The sequence below is a fragment of the Pseudochaenichthys georgianus genome, unplaced genomic scaffold (assembly GCF_902827115.2).
Source record: "Pseudochaenichthys georgianus unplaced genomic scaffold, fPseGeo1.2 scaffold_593_arrow_ctg1, whole genome shotgun sequence".
NCBI classification, from domain to species: Eukaryota; Metazoa; Chordata; class Actinopteri; order Perciformes; family Channichthyidae; genus Pseudochaenichthys; species Pseudochaenichthys georgianus.
Window position 1 is genome coordinate 65,793 of NW_027263152.1, and position 23,681 is coordinate 89,473.

Here is a 23,681-nt window from a genome sequence, read left to right on the forward strand (position 1 = left end):
ACTTTAAACTAACCTGTGTAAAAGTTTCTCAAATGTAATTTTCTTGGTGGAAGAAGCATGTATCATTTTTTTACCCTGCTCCTCAAAGAATCAGAATTGAGAACCGTTAAGAACCAGAATCGAAAAGTGGAATCTGAATCGGAATCAGAATCGTGGAAATTCAAACGATACCCAACCCTACTGCTAAGCCCTAAAGATATTCTCCGATCGCCCCGAAACTTCCCAAATTTGGCAACGGCTGAGTCCTCAAGACACCTACGTGAAGCGCCGACGTGTGGAAAATAGCAAACCTGCACGGAACGTCGAACACCCGCTCATCGCTCCTCGCAGCTTTAATTATTCTTGTATTTATATATTTGTATTCATGTGCGATATAAATAAAACTTGCCTTGCTTTGACTTACCACGTCAAGTTCAGGGTTCGTCTCCATTATCTTCACCATCTCTTCGATATTCGTCCCCTTGGTAAACTGGAAGTCATCGTCCACCCACAGGAAGTACTTGGTGGTGACCTGGGAGACCGCCAGGTTCCTGCCAGCAAACCAGCCCTGATGGAGGAAAGCATGATTTCATGATTGGACCATCGTTGTTAGTTATTAACTGGAAAGTAGAGACTGTTTTGAGAAGGGAGAAAGTGGGCGCCCAGTGGCCCTTTTCCAAAGTCTGACCTCCTTAACGAGTTATTGCAAAGTTGTGTGATGATAGATCGGTCCAGTTGAGGTGAAACGGGTTGCCTCTACCCCCCCCCCTTGTTGACTCACTGTCTATTTTCTAAGTTCAAATCCCATGTAATGCTCATTTGTGTTGTAGAGTGCCACTTTGAAATGTACCTGTGCTGGAGGCATGATGAAATGTTGGGTGTGATCTCCAGTGATCTTCTCTGTTACAAAGCTGTCATCTGCGATGATGACTTCCATGTCTTTGTAGAACTGCCGGATGCTTCTCAACAACGCATTGACTTCTGGGTAGCGCAGGAACGTCTTTGTGGTGATGGTGACTTGAGAGTTGATATCTGACAGAGAGAGAAGAAGAGTTATTTAAAGAAAAGACGCATGAAGACATCATGAGATCCCCTGTCCATGCTGTTAGCTCATGAGGCATGTGGCGCAGTGGATAGTGCGTTGGTGTTGGGATCAGGGGAGCACAGGTTCAAACCCCAGTGCAGTCAGCATGTCGTTGTGTGCCTGAGACGCTTCACCCCAAAGTGCTCCTGAGTGATTGCCCTCAGTGTTGAGTATGGAAGTCGCTTTGGATAAAAGCGTCTAACAAGTGACACGTGATGTCTGTTCTGTTTACGTTTTCAGACCTGAACAGATATGTTAAATGTGTGTCTTGAATTAGGAATGGATTATTTCAACGGTAACTGATTTTACATTGGTCAACATGAACAGGATTGGTGAAGTAGTCCGGAATATACTACACAGCATTTGATCACTGATTGATGCCTGAATGTATATCCCACAAAGAAGAGAAGCAGCCTTCCTGCCATGAAGGAATGCTTTGTCCCCACGCTGAGTGAACGCCCACCTGTCCCCATGTCGTACAGGACTGGAGGTTGAGGCTGTTTGATGGTAATGGGAAACACAGCTTCATGGTCCTCGAACTGGAAGGATGCTGAGAACAGAAGAGGACAGCTGTGTCTCACTGATCATACGTTAGGTAGGGCACACCAACACATTTCACAGACTCCAGATCAAACACATTTATACAAACAAACCTGTACAAAACATTGACAACTGTAGGATTTTGGAATTATTTTTGATTACATTTTGTCTAATAATAATATTAATAGATATATTTTGTTAGCGCTTTTACAGGTGCTCAAAGACACTTTACAGATATACTGAAAAGAAAAGAAAGGAACAACAAATACATATATATAGTCTATATAGTCTACGAGGCCTTATGCATGTTATTTTATGAGTTTCTTTTCTGCAAAGACAATTTTTCTAAATAAGGATTATTGTTAATGTCTCAAATGCATACCGAGGTCTCCGGTGTGTATGTGGTAAAGAGTGCTGGCATAGGACACATCCGCCAGCAGCTCATTGAGGGTCTCCAGGCTGCTGGACTCCACCATCAGTCGCCTCTCACCATTACCTGTTGTGTTATTCCACAATATTAAAGAGAGAACACTCGGACATGATTGATGCTTCATATAACTACTACAATACTTGACTTACGCTACGGCTACATTCAGATGCTTCAATCATTGGTACGGCTTCCTAACTGTCAGACAGTGCGCAGAGTTTAGCAAAGATGCACTTGATCCTACTTTAAATCTAGTCTGAAAAGTTACTTAAGTAAACGCAGAGCATCAACCATTGTCAGATATTGTTTGTCTATTTGATTAACCAGTCAGATTTGGTTCAATCTCACCTTGGACCCGCGCTCCTTCAGCTGGAATCACTGTTCTCAGGACTCCTTTGGACACTTCCAAGGAGACCTAGAGTTGACACACCTCAGTGAATCTTCAATCTTCATCATTTATTTTAACCAATAAAGGAAATGTACCATTATTCTCTAATCTATACATCAAGACGAACAGGAAAGGACGAAAAAGTTTGGAAAAGTAGGGCTGAAAAAACAAAGATCAATTATTTTGCGTTCGACTCAGAAAAACATTAGCGTTTCATCGCAAAGGATTTCGGGAAACCTGTGCTTCTCATCAGATAATGATCACATCCAATATGAACTTGTTATATTGCAAAGACTCTTTGCCCAAGGCTGGTGTGCATCAACTGTTGCCCTGCGTTTTATTGTTGGAGCAGGGATTGGGGAAATACACCCAGCACATTTTCTGAAAAAAGTCAGAATTGTGAGGAAAAGTCAGAATCCTGATACTTCTGAAAGGAAATCCACATTTTCAGAAATAAGTCAGAAAATGTGATATTTCTGTCAGAATTCTGAGATTTTCTGAAAATAGTCTGAATTTCGAGATAAAAATCTGTTTTATTTACATTTCTGAAAAAAAGTCGGAATTCTGAGATTTTTACAAAAAAGTTAGAATTTGAAGATAAAAATGTTTTAAGTCGTAGTTCTTAGAAATGGTCTGAATTCTTCGATTTTAAAATGTTCATAAAAAGTCAGAATTTGGAGAAAATAAATCTGTAATTTGAAATTTTTTGAAAAAGTTAGAAGTCTGAGAAAAGTTCAGGTTGGGCAACAGGATTTCAGAACCAATTTGTTTTGGAATGCATTTGTTCACTTTTTATAATTTATGAATGTTATGTAAGAAAGCCCTTTCACAACACAGCATCTAAATCAGCAGCTACACCCCCTAAAGTCAGTCCAATTGGTAAAGAATGTTTGAAAGACCATGGAGATTGGAGAATTACAAAATAATTGACTTCAAAATCCAATGAATATAGGCTTTCAAAGATTCTCAGTTTCAGGACCTGTACCCGTTATTTGCAGTCCCTTTGCCCGAGAACTACACCAAGATGGCTGCTGTACAATCTGATCGTTTCTATGAATATATAAATCAAAGTTCTTTTCATGTGACTCTAATATGATACATCTTTGCCTTCGTCATCAAACAGTATTGTTTTCTGTTTCGTCCTCACTTCAAATCTTCACAAAGTGCAAAATAATAATACCATCCATGTGTTCTACATGTGGCATGTTTTTTTACATATTACATGTTTTTAAATGATATGTTCAAACTCTCAGCAGCCATCTTGTATGAACCGGCCAAACACTAGCCCAGGTTTCTCTGAAGTAGATCAGCTGTATCTGTGGGATCACACCAACCGTGTAGTTGGTTCTTTGTTCTGCATGCAGTGCTAGACCTGAAATCAAAAGGAAGTGTGCTTTAAAAATCCCCTTTTACATTAGTACACTCATTCACCTCTGGCTTTGTTGACTCAGTACATAACCTGTATAACGGAAATATATCAGGGCGTGATCAAACCAAACTGAACATCACAATCCAGCTTCCTTCCTCACTAGTCCCTGAGCATTTTTAGGGTCTGAGACCAGAGGTCGGCGAAGACCCAAAAACAAAACTGCCAAACACACACAAAACGGGGAAACCGACGGTCAAAAGCACAGAAAAAGGGGCTGAAATCATGACAGCAGGTAGCTCCCTACATTATTGATATCGATAGGATTATTAGAATCGTTCGTGTTTGAACGCACATTTGACCCCGCAACATATATGAAAACTGACAACATTTTTCTAGCGTGTAAGAAATGGTGAAAATAGACACGTGAAATGGGTTCCAGGACTTTGAGTAAAGAATTGTGCAAGCCACGCCCACTTCCGTTTTTACGTAAACACCCCCCACTTTCACTTTTGCATAAATGAAAGAAATTTGCAATGTATATCTGAAGTGCGAAGACGAACCAAAAAGCCTCTTGGAGGTGTATACAAAAACGTACAGGAAGTCGGACATTTTGAATTTGGCATTGAGGAACAATACTTTCACAATCTCCTCCTGGGGATTTTATCCGATCGACTCCACATTTTGAAAATAGCATCTTGGGACCAGGGGAATGAAAATGTATGTAAAGTCTAAACTTTTCACCACACGGCGTAGCCATGAAGTGGCGCCCATTTTCATGTTCGCCCATTTTCATGTTCGCCCGATGCGAGGCGATCCCTCGCCATGGAACATGGGGATGTTATAACTCTAACTGGCACGCTCCGAACGCCCCCAAACGTCAAATGATTGTCTGCTTATCTGTGACCTAAGATTTTCAACGACATAATTACTCTGTAGCTATGTCAGTTTGACAATAAAGAACCTTGAACCTTGATGTTTAACACTGCGGCCCTAAACAGCTCTACGCCAAATCTAAGGTTTCATTATGCCGTTTCCATAGTAACGCTTCACTCACCATAAAACACGATGTTGTCGTAACTCAAAGGAAAATGGTCCAAACGACACCAGACTTCAGATGATGGTTAATGGACCAGCCCTCATCATGTCTTGTGAGCTTTCATTCAAACGCTGTTGCCATGGCAACGCATTTCTCACAATAAAACACCATTCTGCTATAACTGCTATGAAAATGCTCAAAAAGGCCCCAACCTTCACATTTGTGCCAACAGTCCAGCTCCGACAACGTCTAAGTGTCAGTTTAAAAATATTGTCGAATGCCATTGCCAAGGAAACCAAATGCTCGCTATAAAACACGATTTTCAAATAACTCCGGTAAACATGCTCCAAACAGCCCAAAACGTCACATGTCTGATAATGATGCAGCTCTCAACACATATGAGCCTATTATGGGGTGTCATCATATGCCTTTGCTGTGGCGACATATCCCTCGTCATCATACACAATGTGTATGTTACTGCTGTAACTCCTATAGACGTTGTCCGATTGGCCAGAAACTTCTCACGTTTGCTCAGGGCCGAGTCTGGAAAACATGGTGTCGTGCGGACAACAGCGAACCCGTGCAGAATTTTCGAAGACCCGCTCATTAAATGCTTTGTTATTGTATTTTGTCACGATTCACCCAACACAGCCTTCTGTTGTGTCACAATGCAAAGTACTGAAAGGACAACCTGCACGGTGCAGCATACCTGGGATGATGGTGGGGGTCATAGGTCGGACTTTGAAACCCTGGATAGGGTACTGCAGGGGAGAGTTAGACGGAGCATACAGCCGTGTGGAAAACACAGACTCAGTCCTGTTGGGGCGATAGGAGGGTTGGTAGTGAGGATGAGTTGGAGTCATAAAACATAAAACAAAAAGGTGCTGGATATTGTAAACTATAATTATATGTCGATGGCCATCCCAACCTGGCTTTGTGTTGTTGGAACTCCTTCTGTCGGCGTTGCCCCACCTCCTCAGACTCAGACAGATAGTTTTTAAGGATTATTGAAGATTTGGAACAGTTGCACGGACCAGGTGGGGGAAGATGTCTCGGTGGCAGCGATCTGTAAAGGTGGGTGTTACATGGAAGTCCTGCATTGAAAACTCAATGTACTTCTTTTTCATTTTACCAGTCAAGAACAACAGTTTAAACCATTTGACAACGTCTGTTGAAAAGTGAGCAATTTCAGAAGTGCCTCTTATAAACTGTGTTGAGCATATATCGAGCAACTCCATCTTCTGGGAGTTTTACCTTCCCCCTTTTATATTCTGCAATTGGGTCTCACTGCCTTCCCTACTCAGGACACAGTTACATTTTTCCCGATGAGTTGATGGACGCATTATGTACTTTCATAATGCATACTTATGGGTGGGGCTATCTTGTGATTGACAGGTCGACAAACCAGTAGTTGACATCTAGATGACTACCTGCACTTCTTATATACGGTCTGTGTCCAACATTAAGGGCATGCACAGAATAAACTGCGACTGTGACAGTGTATACTCCATTGATGAGATTATGTTTCACCTTTCCTCAAATACAAAAGGTTTTCGTAGCCCAATTATTTCCCGGTAAGTTAATTTATTTCATACTTAAAGACAGAGTAGCATGGAGGTATCATTTTAAAAATAGATAAGGGATGGAAAAGCTGGGGGGGCGCCACCAGCTCAGTCTGTGGGGGCGTGGAGAGTAACGGTAGTAATGTAACCACGTTATGTAATCAGGGTGAGAAATAAAGGTTTTGGGGAACCAGGGGAAGAGGAGGGGGCGATGTACCCTCCCCACTTTCTACCCCCTACATCTGGCTTGGACAACACCCAATGTTTAAACTCAGACTTCCTGTTAATCTGAACTGTACATGTCGTTGTTGTGACTCAACGGGCAGCCTGAACGTGACCATGGAGAGTTAAACCTCACAGATCTCGTGTTGCAGAATGAGACACAGGTGATGGAAGTAAAACTGATGTAACGTCTAGCGCCCCATCATGTGTGGAAAGCCTTACAGAGGACACATGGGCGCTCATCGCTTTGGACATGTCTAACAGTGTCTGTCATTGGCTCTGCACAAACACACATTTGTCCTGATTATTTAACATTTGAAAAACTTCTGGAGGGTTTATCGACTTATTTCAGATGTGGTCCTGAATCCTGAATTTCAAGGGAATAGCCGAGACCTTGATTAATGATGTCATCGACCAACAGGACCTCATGAGACACTTACATGCTAACTTTTAATCAGTCATAGTGCCAAGTACAACCTTATGTGACACACACACACACACCACACACACACAACACACACACCACACACACACACACACACAACACACACAACACACACACACACACGCACACAACACACACAACACACACACGTACCTCTTTGTTTGTGGAGGCGTTGGACTGCGTTGTTTGAAGAATTGTTGAAGAACAGCTTGGGTTTTACGCTGATATCCATAATTGGTATATGATAATAATAATAATACAGAGGCCACCAACACACACCCAAGAAATGCAGTCTTAAGTGTTGCTCTGTTACCACGAGCCATCTGGAGAGACACACAATATAGACCATGAACAAAGAGACAGGTAATCAATTTAAAAGTTAAAGGTTCCTGAACTGTGAGGCCAGTGAAAAAAGCATGTGATTGTTATTACTGTGGAAGTCTTATTTACCAAAAGGTGATTAGTGGAATATCCACCACAGTGATATTATAGAAACATGCCCACTTTCTCTTCTCAATGTACAAGGAAATATAAACTTCAAATGGAGACTGGGCTCCCCATAAAACCAATTCTCCCAGAGTATATGTATATATATATATATATATTAGATATATATATATATATATATATGTCTACGTGGCTGTGGCCTGGATCGGTCCTGATGGATATCCTCGTGGATTCATCTTCCTATTATACACACATGCATTTCCAAACATCTGGACTACCTATGTTGCAAATGTATTATCTTTTCAATTTACACACGGCATCTATTGCAGTCTGTCCGTCCTGGAGAGGGATCCCTCCTCTGCTGCTCTCCCTGAGGTTTCTCCATGTTCCCTTTAACTGTGGGGTTTCTCTGGAAGTGTTTCCTTGTACGATGTGAGGTTCTAAGGACAGAGGGTCTAAGGACAGAGGGTCTACGGACAGAGGGTCTACGGACAGAGGGTCTGAGGACAGAGGGTCTGAGGACAGAGGGTCTGAGGACAGAGGGTCTGAGGACAGAGGGTATAAGGACAGAGGATCTGAGGACAGGGTCTAAGGACAGAGGGTCTAAGGACAGAGGGTCTGAGGACAGAGGGTCTGAGGACAGAGGGTATAAGGACAGAGGGTTGAGGACAGAGGGTCTAAGGACAGAGGGTCTAAGGACAGAGGGTCTGAGGACAGAGGGTCTGAGGACAGAGGGTGTCGTATTGTCATACTGATATTCTGTACACACTGAAGTCCACTGAGACTAATGTAACATTTGTGATATTGGGCTATAAATAAACATTGATTGATTGATTGATTGATTGATTGATTGATTGATTGATTGGTTGATTGGTTGATTGGTTGATTGGTTGATTGGTTGATTGATTGCTTGATTGATTGATTGATTGATTGATTGATTGATTGATTGATACAGATTGTTAATGGTATTATAGACTTCTTTGAGTCATAGCATATAACCATGCATACAATTGAGAGGGAATGAATGATTGCAACACTGAGCAACATTCACCTGTTTGTCTGCTTTTTTCCACATCACGGCAGCTTTAGCATTTCGATAAATATTTGATGATAACTATATAAGACAAATATGCGTACAGAGTATGTTATCTGCAGTATATTGGGTTTTAGAAATGACTCAAATAAGCCAAAACAAACAAATGTAGCCAACACTTCAAATGTCTGCAAACCTGTTTGACCAGAACTAGATGAGGTTAAGTTTTAGGACAAAGTGCCATCAGACTGGTTTGTTTGACGTTTCTCATGCGGCTGGGAGGCGTTGGATTATCTGCAGCGAGACAAAGGAGAAGAGATAAGAGCCGGAGGGGGCACTTCACGACAACTAAAGCCAGAACATCCTGTTCTCCAAGGTGGGGGAAATGACCATGACTCGCATGTTGGTGTTTGATGCATCAAGGCGTTGCTTTTCATTTGAATTGTATGAAGGGAGGATGCATTTTGTTAGAAAAAGTGGTGAGGACATTTTCTTGGATATAAAAAATCAAAACTGCATTAAGCACCCCGTAAACAATTTATACAGACAAATGCTTACTATACTTTTTGTTGTAAGCATCTACGCTGCTGCAAAGCTATACTCTATTCCTTTACTAATATGTAACGTGTTGGATTACCAGACATACGCCCAGAGATTACAGGCCCGGTTCTACGGGGGTGCATAAGGGTGCATTGAACCCTCAGTTGAGTCGTTATGCACCCTCATTTGAAAAATTAAAAGTAAAAAAATAAAAATTAAAAGTGAAAAATATGAAAAGTGAAAAATATTACATTTTGCCTATTATTACTAACAATAGTAGTAATAATAATAATAAGAAGAAGAAGAAGAAGAAGAAGAAGAAGAAGAAGAAGAAGAAGAAGAAGAAGAAGAAGAAGAAGAAGAAGAAGAAGAAGAAGAATATAGTTGAAATAAAATAAATTGTAATTGTGGTTGAATAGCATTGTCTGCTGCATTTATTTGATCAATTTAAACGGTAAATAACGTTATTATGTCAGGTGCGCGTGACCTGTGCCGCTCCGAGGACAAGGTGCTGACACAGCAGTCAGTGATGGATCAGAACATGGTTAAAACAACCAGCCCTTATCGCCAGCATGCACTGCATCTACTGCAGGTAATAACAGTTCAGATCATGGGGACATTACGTTACTGTCATGGACACTAACGTCCTCCCGCCCGACTCGCCGGCTTTGCCCGCCTCGCCCACAGAGGCGGAGCAGCCACAGCCGTCTTCGTTACCCCAAACACCGCCACCCCTCGGCGGCCCGCAAGTGCCAGAGGACCTCTGCAAAACAGAGCCTGCCCAGGTATATTTAAAAAAGTATCCAACTCGCCTGTCCAGTGGGCGAGGCGCTCAATTTGCAGCTCATGGTCTCAAAACAGAGATTGGCTGAATATTCATGTGAAAAAGATGCCATCTTCTGCTATGCATGTAGACATTTCGGTTCAAGTAAGTCGGATGCCTTCACCACAACTGGCTGCAACAACTGGCGCCATGCTCTTCTACGTGATAAAGGACTGGGAAGGCATACTCAAGCAAAGAGCACATAGATCCATAGCTCTCTTCATGTTGCTCTCAAAGTGCACCAGATTGATGCTTTTAACTTCAATATTTAAGCATGCCCCCGGACCCCCCTAGAGGAGGTGAGGACCCCCATAGAGGGTGTTAGGTACACTCCCCACTTAGAAAAATAGCACTTTACCACTGCACCCTCTCTAATCTCAGCCTTAGTCATTTTGTTCTGGAACCGGGCCTGCCAGGGCGTGAGGACAGTCCTCCAGTTGTCCTCGTGTGCAGCCTCTCTCAAAGCGTACAATTCTTTGTGCTATTCAGAACATTTCTAACAAAATTGGCCATTTCCAAAAGTGGTGGAGACATGTCCGCACCGTGCCCGGTATAAATGACGACTATTCTCTTGATGGTAATGAAGCAAAGTTTATATCTCTTCTGCTTTTAGGAAAACGCTATTTCCTCTTTTTTCTTCTTCTTTTGTCAGAGTTTACTTTGCCTTTGAAATTGTAATGTTAAAGCCAAGGAAACCCACACATTAACAATTCACAATAAAATATATATATATTCATAATATTACATAATAGCCTCTGCATTTAAGTACTCTTGGTTTTAGTAATGGTATTTAAGGGACTATTGTACAATTTATAATAAATATTAATTATTATTAATTTTCTATTATATTAGAAAAAGTGTTGTACTTGTAAAAAAAAGTGTTGTAGTTGTAAAAGAAAGTTGTGTACTTGTAAAACCTCTGCTGAATTTGTCTCTGAAACATGATTTATTAGAAAAATGTTAAGTGTTTGTTTGATAGATACGTTTTTTCTTTGCAAAACTAAATGCATTCGTTTGTAGATGGTGTTTTGTATTTGCAAACCACATTGTGTTTGCTAGTGAATCATGAGGCATTTGTAAAACCTGTTTAGTTTGTTTGTGGAGTTATGGCAGGAAATTAGCTCCATACTGTCATATAACATAATGACAGAAATATGTCAAAGCACAATTCAACCCTTTTTTGTTGAGTCGAGAAGATGTATACAAAAAAAAATGCAACTTGAAACTTCGGGGACTTTTTTCTGTAAAGACAGTATAACAGAAAAAAACACACACACACACACACACACACACACACACACACACACACACACACACACACACACACACACACACACACACACACACACTACTTCTGCCTGAGGTGATTATATTAGATCATTGTTAAAGGTTATTTGATAGAAACATGAATTCTTACCGCTTTGTCTTCCAAGGTCCCTCTCTGGTCCCGTGAAACACTCAAGAGAATTCCAACACGTCTACAATAACGCTTAAGCTGTTAGGCCCCAAGCCTGTTTTTCAGGTTTCAGGCTCGAACATGACATGCCCAGAACAAAAGACCATATCTTCCCTTCTAAAAGGGTTACATTAATAATCTTTTTTCTCAAAGCAATGATAAACCTGTGAGTTGGATGTAGAAAAGTCAGAATCAATATAGATGTTTTTTATTTTAAAGTAAATTCAGATTGAGTAAAAAAATGTAAATGATAGTGTCCGTCCAAACATAAAACATTACTTATAGTGAAAACCACCCTTGAATGATGGAAACTTCACAATGTACATTTTTCATTTAGGGACTGAAAGGAACCTGCTGCCCCAACTCGATTGTTCAATCTGACCATTGATAGACCGTTTTAGAATTGACCTGCTCCATATCTGGGGACAGAGGCGGATTTAGGATTGTAGGAGATCCGGGGCTTAGCCCAGGAGTTGTTGGGGGGGGGGGGGGTGCAGGGTTTAAAGTGCTATTTTTTTTACAAGTGGGGGGTGGACCAAACATCCTTTAGGGGGGTCGTCGCCTCCTCTAGGGGGGTCCGGGGGTCTAGGTCCGGGGTCTATGCTCCCCCCGGCAAGAATTTTTTTTAAATATTGAAGTTAAAAGCAATCTGGTGCACTTTGAGAGCAACATTAACCCTACCTTAATAATACCTTAAAGGGGACATATCATGCTATATTTGAACAATATATTGTAGGGCCATACCTATATAAAGTATATAAATAGTTTCTTTCAAAATACCAAACAGATCCTGCATTTTAGCCATGCCTCATTTCGCTCTATTTGCTCTTTCCAGCGCTGTTTTTGCAGGGGGCTGATTCTGTGAGCTGCACCATGCCCCCCTGCAGGAGAGGGGAGCGTGCTTTGAGATCAGCTGCTGGGCTGCAGCGGGGAGAAGAGGGGGAGAAAAAGAGATCTCCGTCCTCCGTGTTTTATTCTTATATTATTATATAGAGTCGTTATTCATTTGTTTTAAAGCTCAATAAATAACAAAGAAGACCTTTGACCGGCACTTTTCTAATTTTGTCCGGAAGATATAAACTTTAACGGACATGTTGACCGGCGAAATAAAAATCTAACTGAAACTCTGCCGCACGGTCCCCTCGTTCCTTGGAAGAGCCGGAGAGGTGGGTGTTTGTCTGCTGGTGGACTACCGGAGAGAATTACAGCGAGGGAGCAAACGCTTGCCTCGGGGAGGGAGAAAAAGAGCCAGAGCAGAGTATAAACAGAAGGGCAACCATGCGCGGGAAGTCTTCTTCGCTGCTTTTGTGGCAGACTACAGCGCCACTTACAGGCCTGGCATATGTACTACAGCGTCTCCAGCGCAATGGCCGGCCGTGGCCCAACCCCACATTCCCCTGATAGGTGGAGAATTGACCAATAAGCGGAGCACCACTTTTGTGATGTAGAAAATAATTCAAGATCAGTCTGTATCAGATCCGTTGCAGCCCCGTTTTTAGAGATTTGGGTATGGAGGAAAAGAGAGAGGGTTGTGTTTTCTGACACTTGGTGAGTTCCCTGGAACACCGGGGACTAGGGGTGTAACGGTTCACAGAAGTCACGTTTCGGTGCGTACCCCGCTTTGGGGGTCACGGTTCGGTACGGTTCGGTACAACAAGAAAAAGCAAAAAAAAGTCCCAAATGCATAATTCCAGGTTTGTTGTTATTTACTTTTGAACAGTAGCGCAAGTTTCAGTTTAAAAATAAGGAACTCTGACATTTTGAATAATTAACTGTATTAAACAGTTAAAAACAAACCACAAACAGTACCACACACACTCAGATGGCCATAGTATCTATAATGACAAAAAGGTTTCATCAAGCTGTAAAACTAAAAAGAATGTCTTGAAAATATTACATCATAAATAATAAGAAAGTGTTTCAAGAACGCAAAGTCGTTGAAAAAATATGCCAAAAGCTTCCGTTATTTATTTTGGTCTCTCGGCTCTCATGTCTATTGGCTTCTTAAAAACAGCGGGGATCAGCTGTTGAACAGCTGCTGTCTTTTGCCGGGCTCCGGTGATTGGCAAATCTGGGTGATGCCTTCTGATGTGATTTAGCATGTTTGGCGTGTGTTTCCATTAGCATACCGCACCGCTATCGAACAACGCCGACACACCGTCCTCTTCCGATCCACTGCGCATTGCTTATCGTTTTATAGATCTATTCTCATCCACCATCTTTGTTTGTGACGTAAAGAGTGTAAGAGTCACGTTTCTGAATCGGGCACTCTGAGTGGATGCAGTCACCGCCAATCGGATTCAGAGTGTTGCCTGTCAGTTCCGTTGCCTGTCAGTTCCGTTGCTATGGTTCCGTTGTTATGTGTACTGAAACGAGAGCCGGTATAATTCCACGCGCGAAAACAAAATAAAAATTGGAATACGTTATTTTAGTGTCTTAAAAGTAGACTGAGGTATGAAGGGTTAACATTACATCTTAGAATAATTTGTAGTCATGTTCTGTATACATTACATATAAGGGTATTGACTTAGTGTGGTTTATCTTTTTGTCGCTGCTTTTAATTTAAACTGAGCTGTTGTGTTCATCAGTAAAGTGGAACTTCTGTGTGAACTATTCATATCTTAAACTGCACTGTAACTTTTTATTCATGTATTTTTTCTTTTAATGTTTCTTTTATTATCTTTTACTGTTTTTAAATGCCTTTGTCTGAATGTCTTTCATTTTTGTAAAGCACCTTGAATTGCCTTGTGTTGAAAGGTGCTATATAAATAAACTTGCCTTGCCTTGGTTACTCCATGTTTACTAGCTATACGATTAATGTTACATCACTCTTTTTCACTTCTTACTCAGTCAGCCAGAGTGCAGATATCACCATTAGATTCACACACCTGAAACATCATCCATTTCTTCACTGCTGGTGATGACATTGTTGTCAGCTGCTGATACTGCTGCAGCTTGTGGCGCCTGCTTCAATGAAAATAACTTTCTAATATCCATAACTTTATAGGCTATTAGCTTAAAACTCTCATTCTCATGTCGCGAGTTCGGATCGGTCAGTAATGATACTAATACCTGTCGATTCTGTGGAATTCAGCTCTGACTTCTCAATGGTAATGTGTGTGTGTGTGTGTGTGTGTGTGTGTGTGTGTGTGTGTGTGTGTGTGTGTGTGTGTGTGTGTGTGTGTGTGTGTGTGTGTGTGTGTGTGTGTGTGTGTGTGTGTGTGTGTGTGTGTGTGTGTGTATGTGGAAATCCCCCTTCGATTCTATCAGTACCAGTGTGTGAGGTTGTGGTTACGATGGAGATATCCGGACACGAACAGCGGGGACTACAAAAAGAAAAACGAGTTGACTGGGGATGTCTGTCCGACCAGCGATCATGTTTAATATGAAAGACACACACACATGTGTCCCTTATAAAAATGCCATTCTGTGGCACTCATCCAGATAACATGTGACTGTTAACTCGTTTTGCAAAGATAGCAGCAGAAATGTGGATATTTAGACTTTAAAATGCTGATGGGTCATTAATGTTGGTCTCGGCAAACAATATTAGGAATCCTCTATTCAAACGTAATATCCATCGACATGAAAATAACAAACAAGTTCATGCTGGACTCAAACCCGAGTCACAAAAGCAAAAATCACTCGAGCCCTGCGGGTTATGAGTGCGCCACGGAACAACACGAAACCTTCTGGAGAATCATGAATTAAATACATTCGCTTACATTATAAATGATGGTCGGGTTGCATTTTTTTGGAACTTGTTATCGTTATGTTAATGTTAGAAACTACACTGTAGTGATCTATTACGAAGTCTTGGTCCGTGGCCACCTCAAATACCCAGACACTGCAGACTTATAGTTTGTCTTATGTCCCATATATAATATGCAACAAGTCCTCCAACTCATACGACCAAATGGGTCGATTGTTTAATCCCTTAATACGACCTATAATTACGTTTTAAAGTTGTCGGCCTCTAGTGCTCCCGTTGAATGCAAACGTTACTGAGGGTTGTTTATTCACAAATAACCCTCTCTGTAAAATTATAAATTGCAGGATAGTTTGGCCATTAAAACGCTTTATGATTAGATTTCTAGCGAGAAGTATATATTGTACTTTTAGAATCCACGTCCAGTCGATGTGTAGGATCTATAGTTTGATAGATATTACGAAGATGATTTGAGGTTTCGTCAGGAGAACGTGTATATGAGGCAGCTTCCATGTAAAGTTACAGGTTGAAAACAGTATTTCGGGTCTCGACGTTTTCATAATAAAACCAATGATCAAATGATTTAACAGTGATATCTGCAGTACTCATCCACTAAAAAACATCAGTTTATCCTAGTTAATTATACGACATTAATTGGTTTAAATTGTGTACAATGCTTTTGTGTTTTTCCCATAGGTTTTTCTCTTTCGATTCTGAGAGACACATTTCTTTTTTCAGAGGTTTTGATCACGCCACAATGCACGCCGCAATGCACGTCGGGATATGGTGTTTATGTGATATGAAATCGGAAAACATTTAAAAAAATTAAAATAATACTTTATTCCGAGTGTTCTTGCTTTTCTCTTTGAAAGTCATCACATAACGGCATTGTAATACACGGTTCGGCTGCATTAAATAATACATCTGCCGTAGATATTTATTTATAGAGCCCTGATCAGAAGACCTTTTGACAAACTGGAAGAGATGCCGCCAAAACTGAATACGTGACGTGGACCATAAATATATCAACAATTAAACAACATCTTACATTTCTTTTCACACAATACGTCTCCTTGCAGTATCAACACTAATTCGGCTGACTTTTATATTTGATCCAATTAGTAGATAGTCTGTATTTACACCATAACGGTGCACAGCTGATAGAAAGGGACTTTTGTTGTAGTTTTTAAAGATATTACTGATTTACTGAACTACCTTTTCAACTCGTCATGCAGTTGACTGTTACAGGTCTATAAAAGTTCATGGTACAATGCATAAGCTTCACATCGAGAGACTGAAACTGTATTTTCCTTTACTGTTCTGTTTTAATTTCACAATAAAGTTAATAGTCATATTATGTTTGATATTATTATGTTTTATTAACTAGACCACTGTTTTTTTAACCCGCACCGCCTAGTGGTTAAAGCACGTTATTGAATTTAGTTGTTGAATAAGTTATATTTGATGAAAATATTTAAATATTAAGAGTAGCCTGCATACAAAATAGGGGTCAATGATAGAAATATAGAATAGAAAATATCAAGAAGATACTGTAGTGATCTCTACAATAAAACAGTTTAGTGCAGGACGTTCAAAGATATTAACAGGAGGATGTGCAAAACAGACAAACTGATAAGGCTGAATTTGACTCAGGTGTAACTAAAGTCTGATGTAAGGGTTGTTTATATTTCACATCATTAATCAGAATCTGCAAAGTAACAAAAATAAATGTAGTAGAGTAAAAATACCAGGTTAACCTCTGAATTGTAGTGGAGTAGAACAAAGTAGTACATGCTGCTGCAACAAAAACATTTCCCAACTTGGGATCAAAAAGTATCTTATCTTAAGATGATCGATGGCTACTGCCATATTTGCACAATGTGCCTCTGAACCTTGACAAGTGCATGTTTCAGGCTCATCAATGAACAACAGGAGGGGTCACAGACATAAGACCAGCTGTTAAATAAAGCTCTTCTGACCTTAGCTGCATGTGTATATATAGTAATGCTGTCCATTATGGACACAAGCAATTTTAACCCATGTATTAATTATATGTTTTAAATTTGATAACACCAATGTGTTTCGTATCCCTAAACCTCCAGGGATGTATACAGTTTAATACTGGCAACTTCTAATTGTGGGAAATACGAAAACGTCTTTTAAAACTACATTTCCCAGTAGAGACGTGCCATAGAACATGTTGCGAAACACACAATAGGCAGCAAGTGTAATTCTGGGGGGGAGGGCCGGGCTGGACCCGTCCAAGTCCAGTTTTGGATAGTCTGGCGTGGTTCCATTCCATTTCAAAGAGCTGTTTGACACTCGGCGTAACCTTGTCGCACTGCCACTCCAACATCCAATCACAGAGCTAGAGGGCCAATCACGGGGTTTGTAAAGCAAGGCGGATGTTGTAGTCCCAAACGATAGCTGGGGATTCTGGGTAATGTAGTGTCTTCGTCTAAACTCCGAAAAAACAATTTGTTTCTCCGAATCGAAGGTTAAAAACACAAAAGCATTGTACACAATTTAAACCAATCAATATTGTGTAATTAACAAGGATAAACTGATGTTTTTTAGTGGAGGAGTAATGCAGATATCACTGTGTTATCATTTGACAGTGTGGGGAATACTTCCGGTTTTATTATGAAAACTTCGAGACCGGAAATACTGTTTTCACCCACGCTAACTTTACATGGAAGCTGCCCAATATACACGTTCTCCTGGCGAGACCTCAGATCATCTTCGTATATCTATCAAACTGTAGATCCTACACATCCACTGGACATAGATTATAAAAGTACAATATACACTTCTCGCTAGAAACCTAATCATAAAGCATTTTAATAGCCAAACTATTCCACAATTTAGGATTTTCCAGAGAGGGTTATTTGTGAATAAACGACCCTCCGGAGCGTTTGCAATCGACAGGAGCATGTTGTTTCTTACACGGCCACTAGAGGTGCTACACTTTAAAATGTGACTCTGGGTCGTATTTAGCTGCTGAACAATCGACCTATTTGGTCGTTTTTTGTAGGAGGACAGGCTGATAATATGTTGCTTTGTGGGAGGGGCTTGAAGATGTGCTTTGCCGTCACTACACCTGAGCTGCATCTGATAATAAAACCCTTGAGTCTCGTAAACACTCGTGTTGCATGGTGTGGTGAATAACACGTGGTGCTGGTGGATCGTGTCTGCAGCTTGATCTCCATGAAGCTGGACGAGTCAGGGAAGAGTCTCATCCCACTGAGAGAAGGTTTCCTGAAGCCTCATAGCGCCCCCTGGTGGCCATGATGTCAAGTGACCCCATGGTTCAGATCCCTGATAAACACTGAGGGAAAGTGAACGATGCTCCTCACACTCAGGAGGAGTCCAGCTAGCTAGCAGGGATACCAAGTATTAGAAGCTTATTCAATAATGACAAAACTCAAAGTAGAACTTTTATTTGTATAAATATATCAGAATCAGAATTCCTTTATAAGTCCCACAGCAGGGGAACATACATATCATATATCTGAAACTGGACCTCTGGAAAGCATTGTTCCACCTCCAAAAGAATCTCCAGTGTTTCCTGGCTGAATGCTTCTCTTCTAAATAGCACACATGCATTGATGAACTATCAGACTCTGGGAGCTCCTCCTGTGAAGAACAGCTGCATGTCATCATGCAGGACACTCACTTTACACACTGATAACATGAGTACAAGGACATCACTTCCTTAATATGTAAGAACATATGTGGACCTTTGGCCAGGATCATTCCTTCATGTCAGAGAAAGAATATATAATCAATAAACCTCTATTGAAGTTGATTAGGTATTGATGGGTATTGTCCACAGTAGATGACCATTACATGTATGATCTGTATGTGTAATGTGTGTAAAGCGCTTTGAGAGTCATTGATAAAGCGCTATAATAAATATAAGGATTATTATTATTATTATTATTATTATTATTATTATTAAACAACAGAAAGGACAGTCCACGCCTCGTTGAGCGTGCATGTGTGTGTCAGCGGATTCAACATGTAGTCATTGTGTTGAAATAAAGGAGGTTCATTAGATCGTGATTCCTGAAGTACTGGAACGACCTCTGACAATTAATCGACACTAAGCTCAAGCATCGACAAAGCTCCGTATAATGTGTACTACACATATACTCGTATGGTAGTACTCACACTGTGATCGCCCTCTGTATAATGTGTACTACACATATACTCGTATGGTAGTACTCACACTGTGATCGCCCTCTGTATAATGTGTACTACACATACACTCGTATGGTAGTATTCACACTGTGATCGCCCTCTGTATAATGTGTACTACACATACACTCGTATGGTAGTATTCACACTGTGATCGCCCTCTGTATAATGTGTACTACACATATACTCGTATGGTAGTACTCACACTGTGATCGCCCTCTGTATAATGTGTGCTACACATATATTCGTATGGTAGTACTCACACTGTGATCGCCCTCTGTATAATGTGTACTACACATACACTCGTATGGTAGTACTCACACTGTGATCGCCCTCTGTATAATGTGTACTACACATGTCAGTGTGCAAAATGTGAACACACAGGAGGAGTTGCTCTGAAGCCCAAACGCTGTGTAGAAAGCTCCGTCACCTGGTCAGTGGAAGCCTCTGCAGCCCTCAGGCGTGCGTAGGCGCGGTCGTCCTCAGTGCGCACGGAGGCCAGGTCGTAGCGGTAGTTGCAGGTGAGGTCCACTGGCTCATCTGGGTTTTCAGCCTCCAGAAGCCTGCAGTGCCTCAAAGCCTGATCCCACGTCTTCCTCTCCTTCACCAGAACCAGAGTCTCATCGTAACACAAGAACCTGAACTCTCTGTCACATTGAAAGTCATGCCATTCGTGAGTATTCATGTAAATGACAACACAGTTCACATCTTTGCGATTTGGTTGACCTGCAAGAAGTAGAAAAAGTGTTTGACATGATTCACAAACCAGACACGTTTCTATACACTACATAATGATATACACCTGAACATCAGCAGGAGAGGACTCTTTAAAGTAGAGACACTACATACTGATATACACCTGAACATCAGCAGGAGAGGACTCTTTAAAGTAGAGACACTACATGCTGATATACACCTGAACATCAGCAGGAGAGAACTCTTTAAAGTAGAGACACTACATACTGATATACACCTGAACATCAGCAGGAGAGGACTCTTTAAAGTAGAGACACTACATACTGATATACACCTGAACATCAGCAGGAGAGAACTCTTTAAAGTAGATACACTACATACTGATATACACCTGAACATCAGCAGGAGAGGACTCTTTAAAGTAGATACACTACATACTGATAAAAACCTGAACATCAGCAGGAGAGAACTCTTTAAAGTAGAGACACTACATGCTGATATACACCTGAACATCAGCAGGAGAGAACTCTTTAAAGTAGAGACACTACATACTGATATACACCTGCACATCAGCAGGAGAGAACTCTTTAAAGTAGAGACACTACATACTGATATACACCTGAATATCAACAGGAGAGGACTCTTTAAAGTACAGACACTACTGATGTACACCTGAACATCAGCACAGGAGAGGACTCTTTAAAGTAGAGACACTACATACTGATATACACCTGAACATCAGCAGGAGAGGACTCTTTAAAGTAGAGACACTGCATACTGATATACACCTGAACATCAGCAGGAGAGGACTCTTTAAAGTAGAGACACTACGTACTGATATACACCTGAACATCAGTAGGAGAGGACTCTTTAAAGTAGAGACACTACATACTGATATACACCTGAACATCAGCAGGAGAGGACTCTTTAAAGTAGAGACAGTACATACTGATATACACCTGAACATCAGCAGGAGAGGACTCTTTAAAGTAGAGACACTACATACTGATATACACCTGAACATCAGCAGGAGAGGACTCTTTAAAGTAGAGACACTACATACTGATATACACCTGAACATCAGCAGGAGAGGACTCTTTAAAGTAGAGACACTACATACTGATATACACCTGAACATCAGCAGGAGAGGACTCTTTAAAGTAGAGACACTACATACTGATATACACCTGAACATCAGCAGGAGAGGACTCTTTAAAGTAGAGACACTACATACTGATATACACCTGAACATCAGCAGGAGAGGACTCTTTAAAGTAGAGACACTACATACTGATATACACCTGAACATCAGCAGGAGAGGACTCTTTAAAGTAGAGACACTACATACTGATATACACCTGAACATCAGCAGGAGAGGACTCTTTAAAGTAGAGACACTACATACTGATATACACCTGAACATCAGCAGGAGAGGACTCTTTAAAGTAGAGACACTACATACTGATATACACCTGAACATCAGCAGGAGAGGACTCTTTAAAGTAGAGACACTACATACTGATAAAAACCTGAACATCAGCAGGAGAGAACTCTTTAAAGTAGAGACAATACATGCTGATATACACCTGAACATCAGCAGGAGAGAACTCTTTAAAGTAGAGACACTACATACTGATATACACCTGAACATCAGCAGGAGAGGACTCTTTAAAGTAGAGACACTACATACTGATATGCACCTGAACATCAGCAGGAGAGAACTCTTTAAAGTAGATACACTACATACTGATAAAAACCTGAACATCAGCAGGAGAGAACTCTTTAAAGTAGAGACACTACATGCTGATATACACCTGAACATCAGCAGGAGAGAACTCTTTAAAGTAGAGACACTACATACTGATATACACCTGCACATCAGCAGGAGAGAACTCTTTAAAGTAGAGACACTACATACTGATATACACCTGAATATCAACAGGAGAGGACTCTTTAAAGTACAGACACTACTGATGTACACCTGAACATCAGCACAGGAGAGGACACTTTAAAGTAGAGACACTACATACTGATATACACCCGAACATCAGCAGGAGAGGACTCTTTAAAGTAGAGACACTACGTACTGATATACACCTGAACATCAGCAGGAGAGGACTCTTTAAAGTAGAGACACTACATACTGATATACACCTGAACATCAGCAGGAGAGGACTCTTTAAAGTAGAGACAGTACATACTGATATACACCTGAACATCAGCAGGAGAGGACTCTTTAAAGTAGAGACACTACATACTGATATACACCTGAACATCAGCAGGAGAGGACTCTTTAAAGTAAAGACACTACATACTGATATACACCTGAACATCAGCAGGAGAGGACTCTTTAAAGTAGAGACACTACATACTGATATACACCTGAACATCAGCAGGAGAGGACTCTTTAAAAGCCTAACATCCGATATCCTAAAGTTTCGTGCTAGCCAGACTTACCGACTGCCCAGTTGGTGAAATTGGCGATCTCGTCTGTTTCCGACCATTTCCACGCGGAGTCTGAAGGGTTTTTGTACAAACCGATCCATGTGAGATCACCAAACAAGTTCTCCACCTCTTCTCCGGCTCTGATGGTGGCCAGGTCACTGTGGTGCTCTCTGCAGAAGGCCTGTGCTTCCCTCCATGTCTTCGTTTCATTGTAATATTTAAAGCTCGGTCTCAGAGCAGACCCGCACACGGCAGCAAACAGCAGCAGCAGCAGGACGGAGGGTTTTCTCATCATGGTTTCCACAGACCTGCAGTCACATCAGCATTTATATTTATTAGGGCTGTCAGTCGATTAAAATATTTAATCGCGATTAATCGCAAATTAATCGCACATTTTTGATCTGTTCTAAATGTACCTTAGAGGAATATTTTTCAAGTTTTGAATACTCTTATCAACATATGAGTGGACAAATATGCTTTATGCTAATGTTTATTATCATTTGAACAATGAGAAATATTCTCATGAATATTAAACACAACAACCTGGAACCTCTCATACAATAATACAATACTGTTTGTGTGTGTGTGTGTGTGTGTGTGTGTGTGTGTGTGTGTGTGTGTGTGTGTGTGTGTGTGTGTGTGTGTGTGTGTGTGTGTGTGTGTGTGTGTGTGTGTGTGTGTGTGTGTGTGTGTGTGTGTGTGTGTGTGTGTGTGTGTGTGTGTGTGTGTGTGTGTGTGTGTGTGTGTGTGTGTGTGTGTGTGTGTGTGTGTGACGGATCGTTGGAGCTATGTGCAACTCAAGGCATATGCTCGAACGGGAGTTGCCTGGACGCTGCAATCATGTTACGTCTATCCGTGCTGAGTGTGCTGACTTCTCGTACAATGTCCCGCTGTCTGCTTCCTGCATAAAGTCAAGTGCTCGGCGCAGTTGTCGGCGAAATGTCGCTCCTCTGTTTTCATTTAAACAGCTCCTTATATCCGTTAGCGCAGATAGCTAGCACCAGATGCTAACAACAACAATACACGTAAGGTCTCTCGCTCGCTCGAGCCACACATACACACACCCTCCCGGTCCTCCCGATGGCCAATCGGTGCCTGCCGGTGAGCGTGGAAGTGTGGTCTGCCGCAAGCAGGCAGCAGGAGCGGGGCTGTCAGCATCAGCTTGTCGATGGTATTTTAAACTCGATGCGCTCTGAAACTACGGGGCGGCCGAGGAAAAACATACACATGCGTTAATCGCGTTAAAATAATTAGTGCCGTTAATTCTTTTTGCGTTAACG

At 41.2% G+C, this 23,681-nt stretch overlaps 1 protein-coding gene across 1 annotated transcript in view; it reads right to left on the reverse strand.

Annotated features, from left to right (window-relative positions):
• The window catches only part of LOC117443357 (beta-1,4 N-acetylgalactosaminyltransferase 2-like), a 28,220-nt gene extending 5,524 nt beyond the window's left edge, over positions 1–22,696 (reverse strand). The window contains exons 1-10 of the mRNA XM_071202585.1: positions 22,414–22,696; positions 19,691–19,986; positions 14,625–14,677; positions 5,533–5,639; positions 3,753–3,790; positions 2,379–2,445; positions 1,986–2,099; positions 1,527–1,613; positions 830–1,011; positions 404–547 (exon numbers count right to left, since the gene is read on the reverse strand). Coding sequence (XP_071058686.1) covers positions 404–547; positions 830–1,011; positions 1,527–1,613; positions 1,986–2,099; positions 2,379–2,445; positions 3,753–3,790; positions 5,533–5,639; positions 14,625–14,677; positions 19,691–19,986; positions 22,414–22,696 — 1,371 coding nt within the window. The remainder of the gene's footprint in view (positions 1–403; positions 548–829; positions 1,012–1,526; positions 1,614–1,985; positions 2,100–2,378; positions 2,446–3,752; positions 3,791–5,532; positions 5,640–14,624; positions 14,678–19,690; positions 19,987–22,413) is intronic.
• Between the last annotated feature and the right edge of the window lie 985 nt (positions 22,697–23,681).